The sequence below is a fragment of the Marmota flaviventris genome, chromosome 3 (assembly GCF_047511675.1).
Source record: "Marmota flaviventris isolate mMarFla1 chromosome 3, mMarFla1.hap1, whole genome shotgun sequence".
Lineage (NCBI taxonomy): Eukaryota > Metazoa > Chordata > Mammalia > Rodentia > Sciuridae > Marmota > Marmota flaviventris.
This window is the reverse complement of record NC_092500.1, coordinates 37,342,747-37,366,253: the sequence shown is the minus strand read 5'-3', so window position 1 is coordinate 37,366,253 and position 23,507 is coordinate 37,342,747. Positions and strand designations below refer to the sequence as shown.

At 33.6% G+C, this 23,507-nt stretch overlaps 1 protein-coding gene across 5 annotated transcripts in view; it reads right to left on the bottom strand.

The window, feature by feature from the left end:
• The window catches only part of Ppfia2 (PTPRF interacting protein alpha 2), a 441,295-nt gene extending 418,275 nt beyond the window's left edge, over nucleotides 1-23,020 (bottom strand). For all 5 annotated transcript variants that reach the window (XM_027928005.3, XM_027928009.3, XM_027927999.3 and 2 more), the window contains exon 1: nucleotides 22,772-23,020. In XM_027928005.3, coding sequence (XP_027783806.1) covers nucleotides 22,772-23,020 — 249 coding nt within the window. The remainder of the gene's footprint in view (nucleotides 1-22,771) is intronic.
• Nucleotides 23,021-23,507: the final 487 nt, after the last annotated feature.

Genomic DNA, 23,507 nt, shown 5'->3' with positions numbered 1-23,507 from the left:
GAGTTTGAAAGCAGATTCATCACCAGAGCTGTTAGCACAGACTGTATCCCTGCTGATACCTCGACCCTGGCACTGTGAGCCTATAAACAGAGGATTACATTAGCTCATGTTCTACCTACTTCTGGCTCACAAAAATTGTGAGGTAATAAATGAACATTGTTTCAAGTGACTATATTTGTGGTAACTTCTTATGATAGCAATAGAAAACTAAAACAAAATGTTTCTTCTCTTCTTTGCGGAGGAAAACTGTTTTATGTATTCTGCCACTGTTTGAACATACCTATTCTCCATAAAAAGTTCAACCTGGAAAAATTAAACGAATATTAAGAACTAATCCAAGTAAGATTCTTATTTCTGTTTTCACAAAACAAACTCTTGGATCAGAATGTATTCTGTATCCTTAAATGAAAAGCCTCTAACCTTCATGAGTCTGCCATATGCTAGATAACGTATTAGGAGATTTACAAACAACATTTTGTGTAAATGTCACAATGTTTCAAATAAACTTTACTACATTAAATTTGAGTTCATCTAACCACTAGAAACAGTAGTTTTCAAGAAAATTAGTTTGGAGAGCCTAAAAGGGTAGGTATATGTGACTCCTTTTCATGACAAAACCCAGAAATTTCTGAGTCTTCACAAGTGAAACTTTCAGACACCTAAATGATACTAATGATCAAGAAGAAGGCCAACAGCATTTGCTAAAATCATGCCATCTCTGTGGCTGCCACCTTGGTGGTGCTGCCCTGATTGCAGCTGCCAGAGTCCCCATGCACTAACATCACTGCTACCCCTAAGCACACAAGGCTCTGTTGGAATTGAGCCTCTGCCTTCAGAAACCCTGCTTGGGTTGTTTTGTTGGACAAAGCTGGATCCTGACAAATGCTTGCTTTCTTCACCCCACTTTTTTCTTTTCTTGTCTGAACCCAGCAATTAAAGGAAGGCTACCTCTGTTGGGGAAGATTAAGAGAGGGACTGTAACTTTCCAGTGTCTTTCTATTTCTTCATATTATAACATGAAATACTTAGTTAAATCTGAAGATTCAGTCCTGTTTGTGATTTGTCTTGACTATGGGTATAGACCTTATTTACCCTGCCCAAATGAAGACTTAAGGCACAGAAAGAAATTCAGTAGGTTAACAGAACCTAAAGTTCTAACTTCAAATATCATAGCAATGATTTTTTCTTTGTGCCTCAAGGTCTAGAGTAGGTTTCTGAGCTTTAACTTTCATGAAAGGACATTATTTTGTTTATATCATTAAAAACATTTTCAGTAAATTAAAGAAATTTTCAGTAAATTAAAAAAATAAAAACTTAAGCTTGAAATAGTACCTAGGAAAGATCAGTTAATCCTTTCCCATGCCAGTTTCCTCACCTGTAAAAGGGATTGGTAATAATACTGTGCATTGATGGGGTGGTAGTTCAGACTAAACTTATTATGTATGTAAAGTCCTTAGAACTATGGCTGTAGCTCAACAGGCTCCCAATACTAACTCTTATTTCTAGTTCTTATTTTAGTCACAACACAGAGTTCATGGTATAGATGTGTAGGGGGCGGGTCTAGAACATTGTAGTAAAGAAAATATGGTGAAAAGATAAATGTCAATTATTAAACTCTATATTTGAAGAGCTTACACTGCATCTGGCCAGAGGATGGAATAAGCAGAAATACACAAAAAATGAGCAATAGTGATACACAGGAATAATATCAACATTAAAATGTATGAAACAATAAATTATATGTAAATATTTGATGAAACTTAATTCCAAACCTGAATGCAAATGTAGACAACATATCATATAGTAAAAATGGTACTAAAAGTTCCTAACAATATATATAACAACGTATTAACAAAAATGGGGAAGTCAGTGTGGGCACAGAGCACATATACCCAAGTGTTTCACTTTTCTTCTTTACAGGTTGGACAAAAAAATGGAACACTTATTTTATTGATTTTACTAAATAAGAGGATTTTGGTAATGCTTTTGTTTTAAACCAGGATTCACTAGTTTGGTTACAAATAATGTATATTTCTTATATATCCTATAGAAGAGAAAAACCAAAAACAAAACAAGTGACAAATTAACAAAAAAGCCCAGTTTGGTAGCCAAGCCAAAAATGTAAAGCAACCTCAAGGAGAAAAAAAAGAGAAAAGAAAAATTAATTACATAAATTTTGCAAACATAATTTATGGTAATAATATGATAAATGAAAAGCATCATATAAAATTACATATTGTATTATCTGAATTTTGAGAAAAGCATCATTCCCCTACTGTAAGAGATGATGAAGACCTACTTAAACAGAAATTTAAGTAATTGTAGATGCATCTCTTTGAAGACCTGCTGCAAAGTGCAAAAATTACTGTAAGAACACAACAAAGAACTCAGGTCCATTGCAAAAAGTTGATATGTACTCAAACCTGCAAAGTATATGTCATACACTGTGTTGAAAGTTAACTCAAAGCAGATCAGGGAAAAACAAACAAACAAACAAAAAAAACTTCTCTTAGTTCTTCCTGTTCTTGTGTTTTAGATAAATCTCTTACAAAGAAGATTTTATAAATTAAGATACAAATCCATTGTGATCTCCATATTTTAGATTATATATTCTGTGTTTAAGTTTATAATAATGAAGTACATTAAGATGCTGGTTCTGAACAAAGGCATATATTTTTGTCTTTAATAAAGACTCAGTTAAATAATTTCCCCAGAAAAAAGAAAAAATTGTCCCCAAGTGTTTAATACTTCTTCCTATCTTTGATTCTAAAATCCTAAATGCTTTAAGTGAAATGAATATGAACTTTCAGTTACTCAAGATGAATAAATTCTAGGGACCTGCTGTAAAACTTTGTGCACATAATTAATACTGTGTACGCTTAAAATTTTATAACACTCATATAGTATTTTTATCACAATAACGTAAGTAAAACTTTAATTTACATCTTGACTCTGAAACAAACTAGTAATATATAAACAGGAAACAGACTCCTTCGAAGTTTTTGTCTTGCTGTGCAGAAAATGGAGTTAAAGGGATTGATCTGAACTCTTACAAAATAAAATAAGTTATTTGAAAATCACAATGAATGTATTGATCAACAGATGCTCTCTTTCATTCTACTACACTGAGATCTTGGCTCTTACTCATTATCTGTCTTACTTCTGTCATTGACATACTTCTATCACTTGTCAGCGTAAATATTGGTTTAATCATCAGTCACCTCAAATAAGCTAAGTATCCTTAAAGGAAGAGGCATTTTTCCTTTGTCTTCTTCATTTAAGCAAGCTAGAACAGTGCCACCTGGACAACCTCAGGTTCATCTTTTGTGTTCCCTTGAACTGCATACACATGTATAAAATGTATTTTATCGAAGTATTCACATTGGGGGGTATCTTCTGAAAACATGTAAGATATTGAAGGCAGGAATGTAGTATTCTGAAGACAGAAAATAGTCTCTGTAAGTCCCAGACGAAACCCGTCTTGCGAGACCACTGTTTTCTATTTCTGCCTGCAGACTGCACCCAAATCTGAAGGCTGTGGTGAAAATGATGGGTACTCTCTCCCTCTTGTGGGGCTCACAGTCTGTCTCTTTTTCCAGGTGAAATATCTTCAAGCATCTAACAATTGCTAACTGAAGATAAAATCAAACTCAGCTCTTGTGAGTAGTTTAGGGAGGTATGGAAGCATAAGAAAATCTCTACACTGGGTGAAATTACATTACATTTGGAAGACAAAAAGGTACATAAATTGACACTGAGGAAAACAACAGTAAGAAGTTAAGACTTGTATTTTAAGTGGTGAGACTAAGAGTAAAAGAATATGAAAGGTGAGAGAGGGAGATTAGAATTCAGGCTTTTAAGACATGATAGGTTCAATGATTTATTTTCCAGATTAGTGTATTATTGTTTTTCTAATACAATATTTAAATAATACAAGGTGATTGCTAAAAATATGAAATGAAATTTTCCAGGGAAGATAATGTCATTGCTAACAAACACTGCTCATTTTCCATCAACTTTGTGAAAACTGTTCTAGGTGAATGAAAGCCATGTAAAAAATATTATTTTGTTAAAGCTTAATTAAGAAATAATTAAGATCTCATAATATTCACCTTCATTAAGTGTACAGTGTCATAATCTTATTATATTTAGAGTTTTGTAATCATAAGACTACAACTTTGGAACATCACCCCCAAATAATTCCCTTGTGTCCATTATAGTTACTTCACATGCCCATCTCCAGCCATACCCAACCATCCATCTACTTTTTGTCTTAACGATCTGTCTTTTCTGGATACTTCATTAACATGGAATCATACAATTTTGTGGCTGTTTTCTTTCACTTAGCATGATGCTTTCCGTTTTATTTCTCTGTATACCAATCATTTGCTACTTGTTACTTCTGAATAGCATTTACTTGCACAGATACACAATATTTTTTTTTCCTTTTACCAGTTGAGGTATTTTTGTGCTGTTTACATTTATTGTCTGTTATAAATAATGCTGCTATGAACATTTGTGAACAGGATGTATGTGGACATATGCTTTTGTTTCTCTTGATTAGGTCTCTAGAAGTGGAGATTTATGCTTGTTTTCTTTTTTAAAGAAACAGCCAAATTATTATTGACCATGGTTATATTATATCATATGCCAATTAGTAATATACTGAAGTCCTAGATTCTCTACAACATCACTAACACTTGGTATTTCCTTTTGATTATATTCTAGTGGATGTGCTATGCAATCTCATTGTGGTTCCAATTTGAAATTTCTAATTAATATAGGTGTTGAGAATATTTTATGACCTTATTGATATCCAGTTACTATCACTGGTAAAATGTATATCCAAATTGTTTACCCATTTTTAATTGGATTGTCTTCTTTTTATTGACTTGTGGGAATTCTTTATCAATTATGAATACAAGTCCTCATTCAGATTTACAATGAGAAAATATTTTCTAGTTGTACTTATATTTTCATACTCTTAGTGTCTTTTAAAGTATGTATATTTTCTAATTTGATGAAGCCTATCTTGCCTGTTTTTTTATTGACTATGCTTTCAGTGCCATCTAAGAAATTTTTGTGTAATCCAAGGTCTCAAAGATTTTTGTCCTATTTTTCTTCTATAGTATGTATGATATCATTCCTATATTTAGGTTATTTATTAATCATTTTTAAGATTTTTTGGTTATTCTGGGTCCTTTGCCTTTTCATACACATTTCTAAATCAACATATCCTTTCCTAAAAAAAAAAAAAAAGCCTGCTGAAGTTTTGATGAAATTGTGTAACATTATAGACAATTTGGGCATATGCGGCATTTTAATAATATCGAGGGCTAGATGCTCGGTGGTAGAATGTTTGACTAGCGTGTGCAAGTTCCCCTAGGCTTGATCCCCAGCACTGAAATCAATCAATCAATCAATCAATCAATCTAGTTCTCCAAAACATGAACATACATTTTCTCTCCATCTTTCTAGATCTTTTAAAATTTCTCTTAATAATGTCCTCTAGCTTTTACTGTGCAAATCTTACACATATTTCATTATATTTATTCTTAAATAGTTTATTATTTTTAATGTTATTATGGATTGAACCGTTTTCTTAAGTTTATTTTTTGAGTGTTCTTTTGTACTTTATGGAAATATAATCAATTTTTTAAATTCATCTATTATTCTTGACCACACACAAATCATTTATTAGTTATAGTGAGTTTTCTTTGTGAACTTGCAAGAATTTTAAGAAAGGGAGTATTATAATCAGATTTGCATTTTAAATAGATAATTCTGCAGCTATAAGGAGCGTGCATCTGAAGGAGAAAACACTACAAGAAAGGAGATAACTTTTCAACAGTGTCAGAACAGTTACTGACATCCAGAATCCAAGCTGGAATATATAATAAAACAATGAGTCTATCAGAAAATAATATAAGAAAGAGAATATTTTTTTCACAGAAATGGGTATGTTTATTCTAAGAAAATTATTTTAAGTGTCTTCAATTAATTACATTTATTGTACTTACTGAAGCTCATGAACTTCTGCTTTCAGCAGTGGCAGACTGAAATGTGGCTAAGCTTTACTGATGAGGACAAGTAGAAGAGTTGGGCACTTTAAAAAATAATAATAATAATTCTCTTGTGAACTAAGCAAACACATAGTGGAGGTTGGAGAGTTTGGGATCTAGGGAAAAGGATAAACTCAGGCATTTAGCACTGGTTTTTCCTTTCAGAGAAGCTGGCTCTGCACATTGGCAGCTTCGTGGGGCTAAAAAAGTAGACATAGGGATTACATTCTGACAAGATGCAGTGGGCCTAATTAATCCTTCTCATTTGGAATTGAGACTTCTAAGGACTGTACCATAGAGGTCACAATAGCCGGAGGGTGGGCCTTCCCAGAATTATTTGTATTGAAAGTAATTGAGGATTAATATTTTCCCAGGCATCTGACCTAAACAAATAACTTTCCCTATGGAAGAAAATAATAATGTCCTAGAACTAAAGTGACTTCTATTAACAAATGTGCAAATAAAATGACTGCCACAAAGTAAAAAATAACCATGCACAAGAGATGAGAAGACAGTAAGAATAAACAATACACAAGTAGATTAAAACAGAGTATAAGAGCTCCAGGTATTGAAGTTATTTGGAAGAATTAAAATAGCTCTGTTTACAGGGCTCAAGGTGATAAAAGACAAAATTACAAAACAAAAAACAAATAGAAATTGTAAAATTTAAAAGGTAATGATCACAACAAAGAACCAGATGTGTTCAATAACAGATTTGGTGCAGCAGAGGAAATTAGTGAACCAAAAGGTAAATCTGAAAATAAAACTCTAAATGAATCATGTAGAGAAAAATGGATAGAAAATACAGAAGAAAGGGGAAGATGAAAAGAAGACAAAATGGAAGAACTATGTATTTTTGCATTCCAACATGAGATGAAAGACAGAATGTGACAGCAGCAATATTTAAAGAAATGACTAAATATTTTCCCAAACTTATAAAAGACATGGAGTCAGAATGTCAATAATTCCTATGATCGCTAAGGAGGAGAAATATGCAGGTTTAGATACATCAAATTTACTTCTAAAAATAATCTTTAAAGCAGCCCAAAAGAAAACAAAATGATAGTTTACCCTTAAAGAAGCAACAATTAAATTGACAACTTCCTTCTAACACTAAAAGTCAGAATAAAATGATGTGCTGAATGTCAAAAGAAAAAATACTGTTCACTTAAATTCAAAATCCAGTGCAAACATCCTTTAGGAATAAAGGTGAAATAAAGATATTTTCTGAAAAATCTTAAGCGAAGAAAATTATTTTATCTACAGACCTCTGCTAAAGAAAATATTGGCAGCTGTTTCTCAGTTGAAAGAAATAATGGCACTGCTGGAAGACTTGAGATACAAAAAGAATGATTAGTAATGTAGATGATAAATGTGTGAATGAATCTAAAGGAATACATCCTGCAAAAAAAAACAAAAACAAAGTATTCACATATTCCATATAGGAAAATACATATTAAGAATTATACTCCGGAGCTGGGGATGTGGCTCAAGCGGTAGGTTCGATCCTCAGCACCACATACAAACAAAGATGTTGTGTCCGCTGAAAAATAAAAAATAAATATTAAAAAATTCTCTTTCTCTCTCTCTCTCTCTCTCTCTCTCTCTCTCTCTCTCTCTCTCTCTCTTTAAAAAAAGAAAGAAAAAAAAAAAAGAATTATACTCCGTGCCTGGCGTGGTGGTAGTGGTGTATGCCTATAATCCCAGCAGCTTGGGAGGCTGTGCAGGAGGATCACAGCACAGGTTCAAAGCCAACCTCAGCAAAAGTGAGATGCTAAGCAACTCAGTGAGATCCTATCTCTCTATAAAATACAAATTAGGGCTGGGTGTGTGGCTCAGTGGTCAAGTGCCCCTGAGTTCAATCTCCAGTACCCACCCCCCGAAAAAACAAAAGAATTATACTTTGTGAAATGCACATTGCAATTTTTAGGTTAACTATTGAAATAGTAGGAGTGTAAAACTCTCAGAGTAATGCAGGGAAAAGTGGAACAATGAAAACATATTTAATCAACTCAAAGAAAGCATAAACAAGTAATAAAAGGAATACAGGACAGGAAAATAGAAAAAACGTTAGAAATATAAGTGAAGTCCAAGTAAACAAGATTGTGAGACCACATAGGACAACAATCCAGAAATTATTTGCTATTTGTAGAAAATATATTTAAGAACACAGACTTGTTGAAAGTATATGCATAAAAATATTATGCAAACACTAATAAAAAACAAATTTGCCATAATATGATCACTACAGGTATGTAAATGTAAGGGAATATACCTGTCCATGAAGGCAAAGGACACTTCATAATGATAGAAGATTCAATTGTCCATGAAATTATAAAAATGATGAACCTGAATGAAAAAAGAGCAGCCCCAAAACATATGCCAAAAATATATTTTAAAAAATTGCAAGATCTAGAAAATATACAATCATAGTGGGAGACACTAAAACTTGTGATTATACAAACAAAATCTCATTTAAAACAGCAAAAGAAGTTATACTTTTAGAAAATTAATTAAGTTTACTGAAGAAGGCTACTAAAAGTTGTGATTTTAGAAGTCAGATTTTTTTCTGTACAAAGATATTGATTAGTTCACTTTAGCCCAAGCAGCATAATCTGCTACTGAATATTTGTCCAGATTGAATATAGTTCAGAGGGCTGTATTCTGATGGCAGAATGGATCAAACAATTGCTAACAAAAATTTTTAAATGTTTTTAATTTTACTTGTTTTCTACAGGTAAAATTAACAAACATCAAATAATCATGCTATTTGGGACTGATTTTATCTCCTTTGTGTTAGAAATAGATGATTAGGTAAATATTTATCATGAAAAACTTGAAAATAAATTTATTATTTTTAAAAACTAGTTCAATTAATGATTATAAATTGCCAACATATAAATGTGTCTTGTAAAGTTTTACAAGAATAGATAGAAATTTTGATCCACAATATTACACATCTCAATCAAGTAGATTACCTAAAAGTGGACATAAAAAGAGAGCATTATAGGTAAGAATAATCCAGGAAAATTAGCTTACTTGTGTTACAAGGTAGGATCAAATTCTAATCACATACATTCCTGAACAATTCTTCTTATTAACATGAAGGTTAACATAGACTTAGAGGGTAAAGGAACTCTTCAAGCAGAAATCTCCTCTTGGCAAATACCATAGGAATATTAATAATGGTCATTCTTTATACCTGCCTTTGAAGGTATAACAGGTTTTACCTGAGGCCACTTGTCTTCCACAGGGGAGAGAAGAAGGGACCAGACCTAGAGCAAGAAGACTGACCTTCTAACTATAACACATATTCCAAGTTCCAAGGTTAAGGATCTCACCTTTTTAGAAGGCAAAAATGATTTTAAATTTTCATTATTGGAGAAATTTGTCTTAATTCAAGGCCCAAGGAAGAAATTATCAATCATTCAAAATCTTACTCAATAAATTCTATCACATTTGTAAGATATTAGTAGATCTTTAAAAAAATATTTAGAAGCATAAGTTAAAGGATAGTTTAAAAAATCAAGCTCTATGTACCTTTGGTCTATTAATCTTCACTTAAATTAACTAACTTAATTTTTATGACAATTGACTAATTGGACAACAAATATTAAGGGTCCACTAAGGGCCATGCAGCAAAAGCTAGTAGAGGGTCACTCTTTTGTAAACAACCTGTGACTAAATTGCAGAGATCGATGCAAAAATTTACACTATAATTAGCTATGGAATGAGAGTCATGTTTACAAAGAAGATAACCACAATCAAAATTCAAACCCTTTTTTCACAAACTGGGACACTGTGATAGATCATAGTTGCTATACAGCCTTAAGTCATAAAACCCTCAAGAGAATCATTCAGGAATAATAGTGTGAATTTTGATGTTCCTGTTACTGAATTTAGAATTTCTCCAAAGATTGAGAGAGAGAGAGAGAGAGAGAGAGAGAGAGAGAGAGAGAGATTGAAAGAGAGGGAATTCTATGTTTGCTAACATTAAAAACATCATATTAGACTATAAATTTTAGTAGAAAAATAAATTCAGGATAGAAATTCATCTTGACAATATTAATGGATATTGTTGTCTTTTCCCCTGAGAGAATGAAAAAGAGCAATCAAAAATCACAAACAAAAAAAAGAGAGCGAGCGAGAGAGAAGTTTAAGGAGGTAAAGGAGAGAGAAAAAAAGGAGGAGGAACAGAAAATGAAGAAAAAGAGAGAAAGAAAGAAAGAAAATTAGCAATTAAAGCATAAGTTACTTCAAAGAGAAAACCTAATAGAAACATTCTGTCTTTATTTTTGCCCTTCCACAAAATGAACATCAGATAGATCTAGGAAATAGTGGCAACAGAAATATATGCCATGTAACTACCAATACCATTTTTTAAAATGAAAACTGGCTTAGTTTAGGGAATAAATTTCATAGTCAAAGTGCATAAAAAATGTAAAATGAAATGGAATTTGAGTCCAAAAATGTTGGGCTAATATCCTGTATTAAAAGTCATTTACATTCTGATCCCCATTGCTCAGACTAAAATATTCAAAATTCCAGTACCATCTCTTGATATAAACACCCCCTTTATTCTAAAACAATATCGAGATACAATGTTAATGCCAGTCTCATAGATGGAAGGACTTCAGTGTTGAAGACACGTTGGCCATGAAGCTCCATAAATTGTATTTGTTTTCTTGTTTTACCAAGATTGTTAATATATGCTAAGTATTTTTCTTTGATTGAATGACTTACCAATTAATAAACATAGAGTAAATATCAAGAGAATGTGTTCAACAATCAAAAGAGTGATCTTTGTTTTTATCTATTTAGTGTTTTTTTTTTTTTTAAACATCAATTAAATGCAGATACTGTTATAGGTAGACAATATAGCTGTCAAACGAAAAGAAACAGTGGGCTTCACATAATATAGGAACCACTGCAGGGAAAAAAGAAAAATAAGGAAGTGAGAGAAATAAATCATATAGTTTTATGTGGTTGCAAATCCTACAGATTAAAAAAAAAAAATCAGAAGAGGGATTGGGTGTGATAGGGAGGGAATTGCTACAATTTTATAATTTTAAATAGGGTGATATACATGGTCCCCCTGAAAGGATGATGTCTGAGTAAAGACCTGAGGGAGTTAAGAGAGAAAGCTTATGGTTATATAGAGGACAACTTTTTCAAGCACAGAAATAGCCAGTGCAAAGTCCCTAAGGCAGTACAATGTCTGACATGTTGATTGGTGATGTAGAATGAATGAGGTGGAAAATTGTAGATGATTTCAGATAGGAAAAGGGGAAGGTGGAAATGTCAATGTTATAGTCCCAGCTTCATCTAAAGACCTGAGCTTTGAGATTGAAGTGGGAAAATATTTCAGGGACTTAAGCAAATATGAAACAAAATTTGACTTAATTTTTATTGCCCTGAATTAGAATGATAGGTTTAGAAGGACAAAAGCAAAACAGTTGAGAAAATCTCTTATGATTCAGGTAAAGAGATAGTGACCAGTTTTATATACTCTTGGAAGATCAAACTGAGAGACTTTGCTTCTAGATTGAATACAGAATATGAAAAAAAGTAAAACACTGAAGTTCTGCCTAAGCCAATGAGGTGGATATTGCTAATAACTGAGATGTAGACAACCAACATCATGAACTTGGTTGTGAACAAACATGTTAAATTTCTACATTTAATAATAAGAAGAATCTGAAAGTCAGGAGAAATGTCTGCATTAGAGATAAAAATTCTGGAGTCATCCACATTAAATGATATTTAAGTCCAGAAGAGAGAGAAGATTATCAGCAATGTTAGCAGAGGCAGAAAGAGGAAGACCATGGGAACTGTACCTGGAAATAAATGATCCTTGATATGACAAGAAGATGAGAAGTTACCATCAATAAATATGGAGACAGGAGCAGAAAGGCAGAAGAAAAGACAGGCAAGGGAGCTGTCCCTCAGCCAATTGAAGAAAGTATGTCAAGAAAGAGAGACTCACTGTGTCTAATACTGCTGATAAATTAAGCAGAAATGAAGACTGAAAATTGTCCTTTGCTCTTAGCAACACAGAGATTGGTGACCATATTCACAAGAACAGTTTAGATGAAGTGAATGGAGTGAATGCCTGGCTAGAATAGATTCAAGAGTAACTGGAAAGAGATAGATGATAAAAAGAAAGTGTAGGCAATTTTTAAACAATCTATTGCTATAAGGTAAAAGATAAAATGGGACAGTTAGTAGCTTGGTAGAGTGGGAGTGTTAATAGATTTTTTTAAAAAATATGAGATAAATATAGGAACATATTTTAATGCTGCTGGTTATAATCTAGTAGACATGGAAACATTCATGATGCAAAAAGAATAATTCAAAGGTTTTGTCCTGGAAAAGCAACAGGCAATGGGACCCAGAACTCAGGGAGAAAGCTGGTCTTTCCCCAGAACATAGACAGTTCATCACAGTGGAGAATAAGAGATAATAAAATAACCAAACACAAAACAAACAAATCCGTCTGTTTTAAAAATAATTCACAAATAAATTTGATATTCAGTAGAATTTGGGAAGTACCTTATTGCCTTTACGTATTTCTAGGAGCCATAATTTGAACCAAATCTTAAGACAAAAAAAAAAAAAAAACAAACAGAGATATTAGCCACACTATGTTATAAGAATAGAGTCTGACACAAAGCAGACCCAGAAATGAATGTTTAATAAATAGTAATTGTTTATTGAATGTTTATAACTAAATTAATAAAATTAAAATTATACTTTTATAATAACTTAAAATTTGCAAAATCATGCAACAGATTAGAGGGACCTAGAATTTCATGTTTTATCCAATCAATAAATGGGCAAAGGAACTGAACAGACATTTCACAAAAGAACAAATACAATCGATCTACATCTCTGGCAATTAAGAGAAATGCAAATCAACACTACACTGAGATTCTATCTCATTCCAGTCAGAATAGCAATCATCAAGAATACAAGCAACAATAATATTGTAAAGGATGTGGGGAAAAAGGTACACTTACACTTTGCTTGGTGTGACCACAACCACTCTGGAAAGCAGTATGGAGATTCTTAAAAACCTAGGAATGGAACCACCATTTGACACAGTCACCCCATTCCTAGGGTTATACCCACAGGATTTAAAATTAGTACAAGTACAGTTACACAGACACATCAATGTTTATAGCAGCTCAATTCACAATAGCTCAACTATGGAACCAACTAAGGTACCCTTCAACAGATGAATGGATAAAGAAACTGTGGTATATATGCACAATGGAATATTACTCAGCCTTAATGTCAATGACATTATGACATTTGCCTATAAATGGATGGAACTGAAGAGTAATATGCTAAGCAAAATAAGCCAATCCCAAAGAACCAAAGGTGAATGTTTTCTCTGATATGCAGAAGCTAATTCACAACAAGTTGGGGGGTAGGGAGAATAGAGGGGAGTGAAAGGATGGGAGGGGGCATCGGGGTAGAAATGATAGTAGAATGTATCAGACATTATTACCCTATGTGCATATATAATTACATGACCTGTGTAAATTTACAGTATGTACAACCAGAGAAATGAAAAGTTATACTCTGTTTATATATGATGTGTCAAAAATGCATTCTACTGTAATGTATAACTAATTAGAACAAATAAAAAATATTTTAAAAAGAAAAAATAGAATTTCGTGTTTTATACAAAAGTAATTATCTTAGAAATTCAATTATTTTGCAGTGTCTTAAAAGTTAGTTAAGTTAAAGCTGAAATCTAGGTACTATACATTCTAGTTAATACTTTTTCATATAACTCATACTCTCTTGCTTATATAATTAATTGGCTATAAAGTATGCTCAGTACAAAAGAGACAAATTCATGGTGGCATACATATCAGAATTTGAGACCCTTGTATAATACATGCAGTACATTTATGCTAACTCTGATAAGCATTTCACATCTCCTTTGTAATAAATTTGTTTATCTTACTAGAATTCATAAATAGTCTTGAGAAATGCTATCAATAGCTCAGGTCTCCTAAAGTCCTAAAGGGTTCCAGATAATTTTTTTTTTGGGGGGGGGCGGGTATGGGGGATTGACCAAAGAAACTCAACCATTGACAAACCTCACCAACCCCCTTTTTTTTTTTTTCTTATTTTTGATTTTAAGACAGGGTCTCACTAATTTTGGCCTTGATAAGTTACTGAGGCTGGCCTTGAACTTATAATTTTTTCTACCTCAGCCTCCTGAGCCACTGAGGTTACAGGTATGCACCACCAAGCCTGGTCCAGAGAAGACTACTACTTCTTTTAATCAAGATGAACATCATGAGGTAAAAGGGAGCACTCAGCAAAAACAAAAGCATGCCTTTAATAGAATCATCATAAACACCACCTACTAACTATGTGGTGTTGAACAAGTTACTTTATATCTCTGTGACTTGTTTTTATCATCTGTGCTATGGAAATAATAGAAACAATCTCATTGGATTGCTTTGATTAAATTGAGATGATGCCTCTAACCAATTTCCTAAGTGATCTAGAATCAGTAACGAACAGATTCTCTTCTGATTCCCTCAGGTAAAGAAATGAGTCCCAAATCAAATTTCAGACAGATACCTTATCTTTTCTACTATGCTTATGAAATAATTCATTTGTCCTTTTATTTTGGAATTTAACTCTATCCTAATGATTTCAGAGTTCTAGTTCAATTACAAGATAGTGAAATCTACCAAGCTCTGAGTTCCTAGCTCACCTGAACTCATCCTTCCACCCCTGGCCTGATTCACATACACTCAATTCAGGCTCGCTTCAAGTTCTGATGTCTGCATTTAAAGATGGGGACATGATGGTCACTCTTTACTCTGATAACCCCCACTCACAACTGTTACTGACTCCTCCAGACTCAGTTTCAGAGAAAGGGAAGCTGGGGAAGAAAACTACAGTGATATGTGGCTGACCTACCTGTCACTCCTGGTCTTGGTTTTCTGGATGGCAGAGGTTTAATCAATGACCTTCCTCCTGGGTGTGTTGGTAACTTACACAGAGAACCTATCTATAGGTTGTTCCCAGGTTCACTTGACTTATTCTCATTCTCGTCTCTGGAATTAGTCCTTGACTCTGCTAATCCTGATTCCCCATATGGGAAACTAGGCATCGGACAATCTACTTGCTTCTGAGTTTAAGATGGCCTTAAGAAAGTCTCCTTTTTGATCTTTAAAAATTGCCAATATTTATTTTGACATTGGAGGACTTGAAGCTTGACTGCCATGGACTCTTCAGTCTGCTGTAGAGGCAGGAGAATCTTCAGTCACTGCTACTGCTGTTAGACTTCAGACCCTGTATCCTTCAGCCTCAGGATGAAACATCAAACTCTGAATGGTTGCCCTGAAGCCACTTTCACATGGCTTAGTAGAATGGAAATCAATCCATGCCCTGTACATGGTGTAGCTCTCCAAGAGCTTTCCAAATTAATTCTGTCCCTATTGTAGCTTCTCCATCTCAGTCTTAAGATGGTGTTTGATCTAATACTAGATTTACTAGTTGGACTATGTTTAAGTATAGCCTGCAAATGAGGCTGTGCACCTCACTGGTTTAATTTTACCCTCAAACACAGAGAAATGCTCCCATTTTAACATCTAGATGTTAAAATGAGAGTGTTCAGAAATGTTAGATATTACAATTAGTCTTAGCTTTATTATTTAACATTTAAGGATTAGCTAGATGAGGAGTTTCCCACAGGAAAGAATTCAGAGTAAAAAGTTGGAATGATTTAAGAACAACAACAGTGGGGTGTCATGAGAGTTAAAAAGGTAGGGATTTCTTTTTCTTTTTTTTAAGGAAAGGAGTAATCTTTGTGTTAAATTAAACCTACTGCAATTATCCATTGGTCATTGGTGATGGCAAACATTTTGAAAAGGATATGAGAGACTTCCCAAACTGGAAGTGGAGAATTTGGGAAAACCATTTATAAGAAAGTAAATATGTTTATTTTTTCTTTTATAAAAAAGATAAATTGAAAAACTTCCAAAATCTGATAAAGATTGAGGTCTGAGACCATGGGCTTTTGGCACTCTCAATTTGTGCTAATGCTCATTATTACCAAATAAAATTGTACAGTTAAGGTTGGCTAGAAATAATGATGATAAAAATATGGTAATAATAACTATAACAATAGTTACATTTAGCATTTATCCAGCATATGCTATCCATACTATCTGTGAGACATTGAACTGACCATTTGATATGTTCTAACTCATTTGTTTCTCATAATGATCCTATGAGGCAGTTTCTATCATTATTTGAATCAAATATTTAATCAAGGTTATTGAGCTGCAAGTAGCAAGCCAGAGAGAGACCCGGGTTCTTTGCCTGAAGAGTAAAACTTTAAGGTAGAATCTGTCACACTTTGTCAATTTCACCTAAATTCTTTGCATTTTAAAATGTGAAAAGATAAACATATTCCTCTCCTCAAGCAGCCTCCTTTAAACCCTCATCAAAGTATACATGGGCACATCTCAACTTACATTTAAAATAGTTTTTAAAACATTCATTTTTCAAAAAAATTTTTAGTTGTAGATGGACACAATACCTTTATTTATTTATTTGTATGTGATGCTGAGGATAGAACCCAGTGCCTCACCCGTACTAGGCAAGTGCTCTACCACTGAGCCACAACCCCAGCCCAACACACACACACACACACACACACACACACACACACACACATTCTTGCATCCAATCCTAAGAGTAGACAGTATTCCCTCTTTCCAATTAAGGAAATAAGAGTTTCAGGAAATTCAAAGAACTTACCACTGACTTCTCAGCTAACAAGTAAAAGAACTCCATTGCAAATACCAATCTTCTAACTCAAGTCCAAAGCCTTGAGCCATTCTGTAGATTACTAGTCCCTGCTTCTTTCTCTTCAATATCCCTTATATTTCTATTTTGTTTTCTAGCTCCCTGGTTCAACTTCCTATTTCAAACCTCCATTCTTTACGACAAAATTATCATCATCATAAGTTTTCCCTAACACAATAATGGCTCAAAAGTCTCTGGTTTCATTTGTGGTAGTTCCATTGTAAGAAGGTCTTGGTGTTTCATCCTCCACACCCCATGTGTCTATACCCTTTAACATGGAATTTTGAATTGTTTTCCACACTGTCTCTGGGCTTGCTCAGGAGGATTTGCTAAAAATAACTCAAATAGAAGCTTAAAAAACACTTCCTTACTTCTTCTTTGCTCTTCCTGCTCTGGCTTGACCATATAAGAAACTGCCACACTAACCTATTGCTGGATTAAACACAAGGCATAGAGCTGAGTGGCCCTAGTCAGGCCAGCCAAAACCATCCTGAAGCAGACAAAACGCAGATGATATAGAGCTGATAAAAGCCAACCTTGTGCTAGCCAGTGGCAGAAGTTAGCTAAGACAAGATTAGCCAATTCAAGTTGATCAGCTAACTTCCACAAACCCATATTTTTGTAAATCACTGAGATTTTTGTGTTGTTTGTTACATAGTATTATTTAAATACCAGATAACTAATATGTGAATATTACATAATCCATCCAAAATCAAAACAACAGAATAAGGCTTCTTAATAAAAACCTTATGTGGTCACCAATTCATTCAAAATTCTACAGGTTATCCTATATGCAAACTCCTATCCTTATCTTTCTCCCTACATATGAATATCCCACACTCCCTTCCTGTTATATAAAACCTCATTTTTATAGTACAACCTTCCATCAAGCAAATCTTTTTGTTATTTTTCCCTATGTAATTCCTATTTAGTCTTTAAAACAAAATAAGACTACTCATTCTTCTTTGTTCAGTTTGGGACCTCAAGCCTAGCCTCAAACAAAGATAGCATAGTTTGAATGTCAGTTCCCCTGTGTCCTTCAGCAAGTTTCTGTCTGCATAGCTTTACTTCCTTATACAGAATATTTGCTGATCTTTTCCAATATTAAAAAAAAAACCTCTCTAATACCACTTCCCACATGAAGCCTTCTGCAGTTAATCACCTATCACTTTCATAGCTCAGATAGTTTCAGTACTTCTATAATCTTCCAATCCACCTACATTTTTTAAGTAATTCTATTTTCTATGCTCTCTTGGAGTCACACTATTGCTACTTTTCCCCATCCCTTTCTAATCAGGTGTAAACCATTCAGTCATATACAGGAGACCCTCAATACATACTAAACAAAGTGACGGAAAGAATGGTTAAAATTTTATATATGAAGATTTTTGCAATAGGAAACACAGGCCCCTTATGTCTCCTATAAATATTTCTAATAAGTATGTTAATAACTGACAATTATTTGCTATTTTCAAAAGTGTCTAAATAATTTATTTTTTCAACATTCAGGTAAACTATCATAATGCTTTATAATATATAGATGTAGGAATAAGTTAATCTTTTGCTATTCTGGATAACATAAATGCAAGCATTTTAATGTTTAATGCTTTATAAATTAATTAACTTTTACTGGTATCATTTTTTTTGAATCATCATAAACCGCCCTGTGATGTATTAGTATTAAGCCCTTTTTGTAGCATGGATATCAGAAGTCCTGACTCAGGTAGGTGACATGTGATAGAGGAACAATACAAACTAAACCTTTCTATTTCTAGTTTATATGTGTTTCTATATCACAATGCATATATTTGGTTCCATTTTTACCTGAAAAGCCCTCACTATAGGCCTGGTACTCTTGAGGTGCAGAGGGTTATGGATGACTGAGATATGATCCTGTTCTCCAGGAATTTAGAGTTTAGGCTGAGAACAGGTACATAAGCAGATAATTTAATTAAATGTGATGAATTATAGGGGTAGCTAAGACAGGAATGAAATTGAGGTTCAGAAAAATAATTCCTGGGGAAGATCAAACCTTAGCTAGGATGAGAAACTAGCCAAACAAAGGCACTGGGGAAGAACATCATAGACACAGAGATGAATATTCATGAAGGGAGAAGACTGGCACAGCCTGGAGTCTATGGAGTACTACAAACAGTACTATTTAGCACACAATGTGACATAATTACAAAAGGGGATTGTTAAGAGATGGAGTAAAGAAGTTCAAGGCTAGGCCAGCATTGTGGTGGTGGCTCACACCTGTAATTCCAGCAGCTCCAGAGGCTGAGGCAGAAGGATCATGAGTTCAAAGCCAGCCTCAGCAACAGCGAGGTGCTAAGCAACTCAGTGAGATCCTGTCTCTAAATAAAATACAAAATAAGCCTGGGGTGTGGTTCAATGGTCGGTCGAGTACCCCTGCATTCAATCCCTGGTACCGAAAGTAAATACATAAATAATTAAAAAAGAAAAAAGAAGTTCAAGGCCAGATGCTGAAGGAATAGCAAAGAATTGAGGGATGTGAGAATTATTTAAGAGGTTAAGGAATCTCAGGTAAATGGGTAAGGAATTAGGGCAGAGACAGTGGAAAGTAGAAGGCACAGGATGACAGAATTGGGGGCACATTGAACGTGAGGGTCTGTGAACCATTAAAATGTATCTGCACATTTAAAAGATGAATAATGGAGTGTATAGCTTAGAAACATTGGGCCTGGAGATGTGGAATGACCAGTGCTCTTAAACACAGAGACATCCAAACACATAAAGAAACATTGAACACTGGCTACAAAACAACTTGCATGCTGAGGATTGTTAAAATTATTGGTGTCTTTCTTCATAAAGGAATAACAGGACAGGAAGTAACTTAAAGCAGAGCTCCAAATCACTAACATCAACAAACATTTCACGGGCTATTTAAAAATTTTGTCTCTGCTTTCATTTCTGTTTGCTAAAATTGTTTTTTTTTAATGCTACTGTACTAGATTTCAATTTTATATGTTTCTGCCTCAAACCCCAAATATATAGTAGTCATTTTTCCTTCAGTTAAGTGTAAACTATAATGCCACCAAACAGTTCAAGTGTATTGCTTGCAAAATATTATACAGCATTCAAAGGTACCAATGAATGAGGAATATTTCTTGATTACTTGCAGAAAATATATCCCTCATGGTACAGATTAGGTTACTAAATATTTTGGTGTTTTAAAAAGTGATAGGGTCATCACTATCTTTAAGGACCTGTGGATTTCCAGGAATATTTATAATAGTAGAATACAAATCAATGTTGAAAATTATGTGACAAAGTATATGTAAACTATATTGGAATCATAGCCATCTAAATATAAAAGCTAAAATCTCTAAAGTACAATTCCCAAACTCATATACTCTGAGAACTATATTTTATTTGTACGTATATAGCAAACTTCATTAATGGCAAAACCAGATCTGTGCTAACATGAGACTATTTCTTGTGTTTATTTTTCCCATGAAGTAGAAATATTCAAAGGATTCTCTTCAGAAATAAGTGTATATAAATATGTTTTCCCATAACCCTTCTGGGGAAAATTTCATAATATACATTTATATACATGCAGAAATGAGGAAAATTTGGAACTCCAAAACACAACTTACAAGTAGTTTAAATAACAAAGTGTGTATTAACATAAAAAATCAAAAATTACATTATAGATGGCACTATAATCTAGATATTTAATTCAACTGAGTTGCTAGGATAGTTTTCATTCTTGTAATTTTGAGTAAACATTGATTCACACAAGGTAGTTCTTTGTGAAAATATTTTTCAGTTTTTTTCCTTTTTTCCCCCCAAAGCATCCTGTCTTAATACTTCATTTTTACAACAAACTTATGAAATTGTCACATTTTTTATGAAAGGGGCAAAAATTTAAAAACTCAAATTATTCTTAGAATCATTTTAACAGGGTTAGGACTAAAGTCAAAAAATTAGGTTATGGGGCTGGAGTTGTAGCTCAATGATAGAGCGCTTGCCTTTATGTGTGGGGCACTGTGTTCTATTCCCAGCACCACATATAAATAAGCAAATAAAATAAAGGTCCATCAACAACTAAAAAAAAAAATTAAATTTAGGCTTAAGTAAAATATAGAAAGACAAAGGCAGGAAGGATATATGCTGAATCTTATAAATGAGATTGAATTATTGACTTCCAAGAGAGTGTGGGGGAAATGGGAATACTCTACAGAATTTATGCAATTTAACTAAAAATGTTAGTTGATTGCTACCCCAGTACATATTGAAGTTATATTGAACTTGTGCCAAATATACAATTGTAGGTTTCTTTAATGAAACACTGTATCCAAAAGACAAATGACTACCATTTTATCCTTGACACAGAAGATGAAGAATAGTGTGATTGGTAACAGGACCCCACTTTAACAATAGCAATATCCAATTCAAAATTCCTAGAGTTAGGAGCATGATGCTGATAGTTCTAGAAATCCCATTATAAAGAACAATTGCAAAGACTAAAATTTGTACCTTGAAATTTTCATTCTTGGAGAAGGTTGGATAATTGCCTTTTGAAACAAATTAACACATTCTGTGTGATTAAATAAACCAGTCTTTTCAACAGGTGAGAGTTATTTTAAACATTACTTCATCTCAACACACACAAAAAAATTAACCGAAAATGTTAAGGACTGAAAAAGGAGTTATTCACATGGGTTTTAGTTATTCCCAATATGGTGAGACAGAGGGGTTTTGGTATCCTTTCTATTCTGAGAGTCATAAATATCTCAATATAACACTGCAAGTTACTAATATAGCAGGGTTTAGAATTTAATCAACTTTAATTGTATAGTTTTCAATATTTCTGAAAAGACATGTGCTAGTATCATAATTTCATGGAGAACAGTCAACTCTTTAATGTTCACTATATTGTCTTTTAAGTAGAAGGCAAATCAAACATGTAATTGGAAGAAAATTGTAGTGGTGATGACTATTAAAAATCTGAATGACACCCTATTTTTCCTCATACCTAAAAGAAGCAAAATTATACAATTCTTCAGTAAGTAAATTGACCCTTATCATTAACTCTGCATATAAATAAGTTTTCAACCACCAAAATTTCTTAGTTTTTTTCTATAAAATAAAAAGACTGACAGAAACATATTTAAAAATAACAATGTAACAATATTAAATTTGTGTAAATAATGAATTTTGTCTTTTTCTCAACTTTCAAAATCTTTTTAAAATAAGAAAAAAGTAGTTGAAGTTTTCTGTTGTTGTTTGTTTTGGTGGGAGTAGAGATCAAGCCCAGGCCTTGTGCATGTTAGACCAGCACTCTACCATTGGGCTGCAGCCTCAACCCCCCAGTTGAAGATTTTTTTGAAAGGAAAAGGCAATATATCAATAATTCTAATACAGCAGGTATTAGGCATTTTAAAAGAAAGACAGATAAATCAATAATTCACAGTAGACTTGGAAACTACTACCAAGAAAGACCACATTACTAAAAATTAAAAATAGATATTTCCAAACATCACAATTGTGTTTAAAATGCAAGAAAGATAAAACTGTCTTCACAATCAGGCAATTAAAAACTAATCAACAAGTGGTTTTGTACCTCTACCAAAACAAACAGATAAGATTGTCAAGAAAGAGACCAGATGGGAACTCAAGTTTCACACATCCCCTCCTCATCAATATTCCATGATTTTGTTTGATGCAAGGCTTCATATAAATTAATTCTTTATTCTTAAATATTTCCTACCAAAAAAAAGCATTTTATATATAATAAGTGGAAAAGTAAGAATAGGAATAAAGCAAATCTTTTAGAAACCCTATCCCATTTTCAATTCCAACAGGAAGGACAAATGGCACTAGAAGCATACCTGTGGCAGGGCTGAATTTAGCTGTCTCTGGAGCGAATCTCTGTCATAGATGACATCCTGAAGCCTTTGCTGAGCAAGTGAGAGGCTTTCCTGGGTCTCGCGGAGGGTGTCCAGCAGACGATCTCTTTCATCTAGCATATTCACCATCAGCTGCTCAAAATGGGAGTCTGAGTCCGAGCCACTGCTTTGGGACCCCCTTTGGCTCATTGGGGTGTCCTCATTAATCGTGGGCATCACTTCACACATCATTGCTTAAAAAAAGTAAAGGGGAATTTTGGTAAAGAAGTGATTCCAATAATGCCTCCTGGTTATCATCACACTATATTCTTGGCAGCGCATTAGCTTCACTACCTTTCCTTCCCCCAACTCATTGCCCCAACTCCAAACCAAGCTAAATGTTGTGCTCTCAGTGAAATAGGATCCATTCATTTCCTCCAATCTACATGCTTTTTTTTTTTTTTGGTGTGTGTGTGTGTGTGTGTGTGTGTGTGTGTGTGGTGCTGGGGATTGAACCCAGGGCTTTGTACATGCAAGGCAAGCTCTCTACCAACTGAGCTATATTCCTAGCCCCTACTTTCTCTTTTCACAATGTCCCATCAACAAAATACATCTTGGTTTCCCCTCTTCCTCTGTTTTCATTTTCTCGATTTATCCCACTCTAATTCAATTTACAGAAACATGCTATTTCAATTATATGTCATCACCTTTCATTTCCTGCAAGTTTACAAATCTTTTA